Source organism: Tenebrio molitor, chromosome 2, assembly GCF_963966145.1.
Source record: "Tenebrio molitor chromosome 2, icTenMoli1.1, whole genome shotgun sequence".
In the NCBI taxonomy this organism is placed as follows: domain Eukaryota; kingdom Metazoa; phylum Arthropoda; class Insecta; order Coleoptera; family Tenebrionidae; genus Tenebrio; species Tenebrio molitor.
In genome coordinates, this window is record NC_091047.1 from 12562831 (window position 1) to 12568718 (window position 5888).

The 5888-nt window shown below is 33.3% G+C and overlaps 1 protein-coding gene across 1 annotated transcript; it reads right to left on the reverse strand.

Moving 5' to 3' along the window:
• Positions 1-4578: 4578 nt before the first annotated feature.
• Dph5 (diphthine methyl ester synthase) lies at positions 4579-5869 on the reverse strand. The gene is made up of 4 exons (XM_069040237.1): positions 5521-5869; positions 5111-5465; positions 4910-5053; positions 4579-4854 (listed from the first exon to the last, which is right to left on the reverse strand). Exons 1-4 carry the CDS (start codon positions 5653-5655, stop codon positions 4646-4648), a joined length of 843 nt encoding a protein of 280 aa, XP_068896338.1. The 5' UTR covers positions 5656-5869; the 3' UTR covers positions 4579-4645.
• Between the last annotated feature and the right edge of the window lie 19 nt (positions 5870-5888).

The window sequence follows — 5888 nt, forward strand, 5'->3', positions numbered from 1 at the left end:
CCATTAGGCTGCAAGAAGTTTGGACAGCAATTCATCAAGAGGAGGTTGCTGCACTAATTCAAAGTATGCCTTCAAGAATTGCAGATTGTATAAAAGCAAGAGGTGGGCACACTCGTTATTAACACTGGAGTTACTCAATATTTATTACTTACTTTCTTTTTCTAATTGTTAAAATGTTGAAATAAGTATAGTTGTAAATTTAATAAACAGTTCCAAATTCCATAAAATGATGTTTAGTGACAATGCCAGTAAATATAATTCATTATTCTCATGTAATTTTCAAACGTGATTATATTTTCTTTAATATCCCTTAATTTTGCTGCGAAGTGTATAAACAATATTTTTTCTATAATTGATTCAAAAAATTGAAATTAAAAATTCAAATTTTTGAAGGAACTCTGAAGTTTCAATGCAGTGACACCATGTTGCTAGGTAACTAATAAAATACAGTGCGTGAAGTGAAACACAGAAATAGTCGTGTGCGTGAAATCGCATTTCACACATTGTTTTGTATGGTTTCTATGGTTTCGATCTTACTAACAATGCAAAAAGAAATACACGTTAGAAAATGACCCACTTCAGGCACCGATAACTATGCGTGAATTTCAATTTTTTGAATCAATAATAGAAAAAAGACTTTATCTACTCTTGCTGTTAAAGTAATCCTTGCGGTTAAAATGTTACTTGACCTTTTGATTTGAATAGATAAAAGCACGCTTTAACATCTGCTACAGAAAAAATATACAGGTGTCCCAGAACTCGCGGATCAAATTGAAATATTCCTTGATGGTAATGAAGGTAAAAAACGTTTAGAAAAATATTCAGGGTGCAACAGCTTTTTAGTTATGAATTAATCAAACTGACCAATAGAGCTCGATCTAATTTTCCCTTTATGAGAAAATTGAGTACCTTCCCTCAATTGCCAAGCAACGTACAATTCGATGAATAATAAAATTATTTTCAATATTTGTCTGGTCAACTTGTCGAAACAGACGTCAAAAGTGACAGCTACTTTTGAAATAACCAAAAATTGGAAATTTCGCCAAAGGCAGGTGAACAAATGTATAGAATCTAAATCAGGGAACGCAAGAAGTTTCTTCTTCCGGCAATGAATGAAATATGGTTTGTTATGAGTGAAAATTTCCAGAGCAATTGTAACCTTGAGGGGTATGGGAAATTGACGGGAGGGATATGATGAATTGAACCTTTGTTGATGGAAGGTAAAATGGCGACGTAGCGTCAAGTGAGTAATATTACTACCTTAAAAATCTTAGTAAAAAGTGAAATATGCAGGGCCTGTGAAGTGAATCGGAATCACAAGAAATTTATCCCCTGACCCTGTGCATACACTCTGCATCTCCAACGTATTAGCGCAGCCAAGATATCTAGAAAGAATGGTATAGCAACTCGACGCCATTTTGCCGTTCAAAACCGGTGCCAGGTCGCCAGGTGTCGCCATAGTAGCGAGGGACTGTCAAACTGACAGCATTCTGAGAACACCAAGCCAATTTTTTTAAAATTCTCCTTTACAGAACTTAGAAAAGCTCCAAGTGTGGAGTAAAGCCTGTGGAACTACATTAGTGACCCATACATTAATGGTAGCATTTTAAAGTGAAATTTAATTCGAAGAACCTTAGCACCTAATGCCATTCCTACGCCCCATTTGGGTGCGGGTCCTTCCACAGAAAACATCCCGTTATTTTAACATACCAGATCCTTGTAAGTCTCATCCCTTTGTGTGTCCTTCTAGGGACGTATGCACTGACAAAATTTAAAACTACACTGGGGCTTTGGCAGAGTAAACCCGCGCTGAGATATGACATTTGGTGGTGGAACTTTGCGCGGACAAAATTATTGTTCAAAATCCACCAACACTAAATTCATAGTCCTGTGGGATGTTCTGATTCTGAACATGAAAAACCATTGACGAAAGCAATAATCATGTAGTTTTTAATCACAAGAATGTGTTTTTCTTGCCAAAAAGAGGCAAAGCTTGCAAAACTTGTTTAACTTTACTCATTGTATCAATTGTTATTAAAAAATAACATTTTATTTAACTTTCTTATCGTTCCACTTGACATTTGACAGTTCAGTGACAGTCCCCGAAATGTCACATCTGGCGTTCGTTTTTGAATCACATAGTTGCATGGTTGCAGGTATAAGTTGACATACCATTCTTTCTAGATATCTTGAGCGCAGCTATACACGAGCGGGACTTTTCATCGTCGAAATGAAAGAAAAGACTTTTAGGAACATTCTTGACATTGCAAAAAAACTGGAGTTAGACGTAGGTTTTGAACAACAGATCAAGCATAGTGGCAATTCTGAAAGAAAGATGATAAAACTGGATTGAACTAACTATTTATTTTAGCATCATTATTAGTAAAAATTTAAGGTCAAATTTTATAACTAAATGATGTAGAATGCAACAAATGAAATAAGAAACATGCAAAATAAAAAGAATAATTTATAACAAGTGTTCAAAATGACCACCTTTCATCTGAAGGAATATGCGAGCTCATTTCATTAAATTTTCCCTTGCCAGTCTAAGCATATTAGGAATAACAGTAGCCAGTGTTTCGTGAATTTGGTCATTTAGTTTTTCTAAAATATTGATAGGTTCGCGGTAAATATAGTTCTTCAAATTTACTTCTACCGTCGTCATCAAAGGACTGAAAAACAGCATCTTCAGTCTCTAGCGTTCTAACTTCTCGCGGGGGACCATCAATTGCTTGTCAGGTAGGCACCAAGGACCCAGCGTCTCGAGCACGGTACACCAACCATAGAAATACGTTATAATTTGGATGTGGCAAACGTGGAAAACGTATTGCATATTCCCTTGCATCCTCACGTGCATTGCGCCGGCACTCTCCATAAATTATGAGCATTTCGGCATACTCTGCAGCTGTATACATGATTTCAATACGAACTTTGATAATTTCGAATCAAGTTATAACTTGACGTTGTCAAAATCTTCACAGTTGCCTAAACATTTACTTGAAATTCCATACCATTCTTACTAGAATTATGTTGCTAGGCAATTCAAACCGTTGGTTAAATTTACGTGAAATTCAAATTAACAGCGTCCTTCTGATTGGTCAACTTTAATTATTCATTACAAAAAATCGGTTATACCCTGTCATTTTTTTTAAACGCTATTGCTTTCCGTTATTACCAAGGAAAACGCACTGTAAGTTTGATCCGTGAGTTCTGGGACACTCTGTATAAACATTACGTGCTATTATTAATAAATCACCATTCATTGATAAACCGTTTTGTAAGTTTTGTTTTTTGTCTACGTCAGGCAGAATAAATGATTAACCACCCTCTTGTATCTGTTTTCTATATTTTTAGTTGAAATTTTAAAATATAATTTGCAATTTTCTTAGCTTCATATGCTATTTTATTAAATTGCTTTTTATGTTGTTGAGAAAGCAAACGCAAAATGCCAATAGGGACTTTGGTTAAGATTTTCTCGTTTTTAAACACTGTGTGAATCTTTCGTGTGGGTGAATGTTGAATTACTTATGATATTTTTCACAGCAAGACCCGTCAAAGTCAAATAAACTGTCTATAGAATTAATTAGAATAATTAATCAAAATAATGTGGCTAAACCTCATGGATTATGATCAAAGACTAACGGGCTCATTAACGTATAGATAGGTAGGTACGTAGGTACTCGTATATCTATAAGTACATCATTTCGTTTACTTGAACACCAATTGGAGTCATTTAAAATAGGTATTGTAAATAGTTAAACACTATTTAGGGCCAGTTTCATAATAAACTTAAAGTCGACTTTATCTTAACGTGACTTTAATGGATTGTTGCAACAATATGTTTCTATGGTAAATGGTAACTTTAATGTTAAAGTAACTTTAGGCTGATTATGAAATTGGGGGTTAATAAATTAAAATATCTTTTGAGAAATAAATTCCAGACTTTATTAAAAATTTAATTAAAAATTATGTCCCATATTATACAAGCATAGTTATTTGTATAGATTTCACTGGTACATAATTATTACAATGTAGGTAGGTACTTAAAACACTTTTTAATTCTAGAATTAGATTTCAGTTTAATTAATGATTGTTTATGATATAAATGTATTCACGATTACCATTTGAGTGCTTGCAAATTATTTGTTTTCGTAAGTTTCACAATAGATGCTAAAGTATTGTAATTATATTCTACTTTTCGAGTAGTTTTCAATTTATAGTTCGCATAAACCGCAACCATAAATTATAGTAATGTTGAATAGTAGCTGTTTATATTAAAAAATAACAAACAATACTTTAATATTGCTCACAAATCGGGCTGTACGGTTTAATATGGTTAATTAGCTGTTAAACAGTTAACTTGATTAATTAGTTATTGATCAGTGTAGTACAATAGAATAATTTGTTCTTTATCTATTGTCTTATTTACTTGATCAGTAAATTATTTTAATCGGCTAAATTAGCTAATTAACCAAGTTAACCGCTTTAATTAGTTAAACCGTACAGCACAGCAGGTTGCACTTGATGCATTAGGCGACTATGAGAGCAAATATGTATAAAGCATTGCATAAGCACAACTACTTTTACATAAAATTTTATTGCATCAATTTTTTACAATTGAAGTAGTTATGTAATCAGATTTTTGTCAGTCAAATGATGCGTTAAAATCTGATCCACTCATAAACTGTTTTAGATATTCAAGTTCAAGGGGGTGTACAACAGGTCCTGTAACCACGAGGGAGTGTAATGGGCCACCTAAATCAGCTTTACACATTTCTTGAAGAGTGCAGGCAACAATTTGCTGAGTTTTTGTACCAACTCTTGCTAAACCTACACATAAACTATTTTCAGTCACTAAAAAAGTTATTAAGATATACATTTAATTCAAACGGATCATATAATTTCATACCATATTCATCATTCTGGTATGCTCTATTTTGCAAAATTTTTACTAGTTGCTGGGATGCTTCACTTACAGTCATGAACCGTGGTGGCATATATTCCTTTTTCTTTTTCGTTAAACTCTCATATGTTGGTTCTTTAACTTTAATATCTATAATTAAAAATAATTAATGAAGGATTAGACATATCTTGAAATGAATTGTCTCACCTAATAAGCACAATGTGTGCAATTTATTTTTGTAATTTTTGATAATTTTATCAAAAAAGCTATCTGGTTGCCATACATCAGTCCAATAAGGGATTGAAATGGTTTCTCCGAAATTATACAACTGCAACCCACAGCAACCTACTGCATTTAAAATGGAGGCATTGTGTACAATTTCTACTTGAAGGCCCTTCTCTTTAGCTCTTAAAACTAAATCTGTATGGGTGGTTGCACTAAATGGATCACCCCCAACAAGTAAAGCCACATCTAATTCATCAGCTCCTTCCAAGATTTGATCTGCCCCCAATTCTACAAGGTCTCTGTCTGCTACAATTATTTTGCGATCGTAAAATTCTTCCTGCAACAGAATTGTTCATGATAAAAACTAAAATTTGCCAATTCAAAGGACTTACCAAAGCTTCAGGTCCACACGTCAAAATAGATGTATATGATTCTAGGTATACTCTATCACATTTTTTAATTATTTCCAGTCCTCTTACAGTAATGTCTTTACAATCGCCTAAACCTAAGCCAATTATAAACAACATCTTTGGAGACACTTGAATGTGAGGTTATATTTATTTAGATTAGAAAGGAAGTAAAATTTTGCTTCACTATAACAGGATATGAAGAAACGAAAGTCACTATGTCGTAAGTGACGAATGTCTCCAAATGAACGACTCAAAAATCAAAAATTTTTTCAACAATGTTCTTTTGTGATTTAGGGACTTTTGAGCTTTAAATTTTAAATGTTGATGTTTGATGACTTTGATGTTGCATT

Excerpts from the sequence above, each read along its gene's own strand:
- Dph5 (XM_069040237.1), bottom strand. The coding sequence starts at position 5,655 with ATGTTGTTTATAATTGGCTTAGGTTTAGGCGATTGTAAAGACATTACT. Across the intron at positions 5,466-5,520 it reads CGTGTGGACCTGAAGCTTTG|GAAGAATTTTACGATCGCAA; the intron begins GTAAGTCCTTTG and ends ATTCTGTTGCAG. Across the intron at positions 5,054-5,110 it reads GCACACATTGTGCTTATTAG|ATATTAAAGTTAAAGAACCA; the intron begins GTGAGACAATTC and ends TTTTAATTATAG.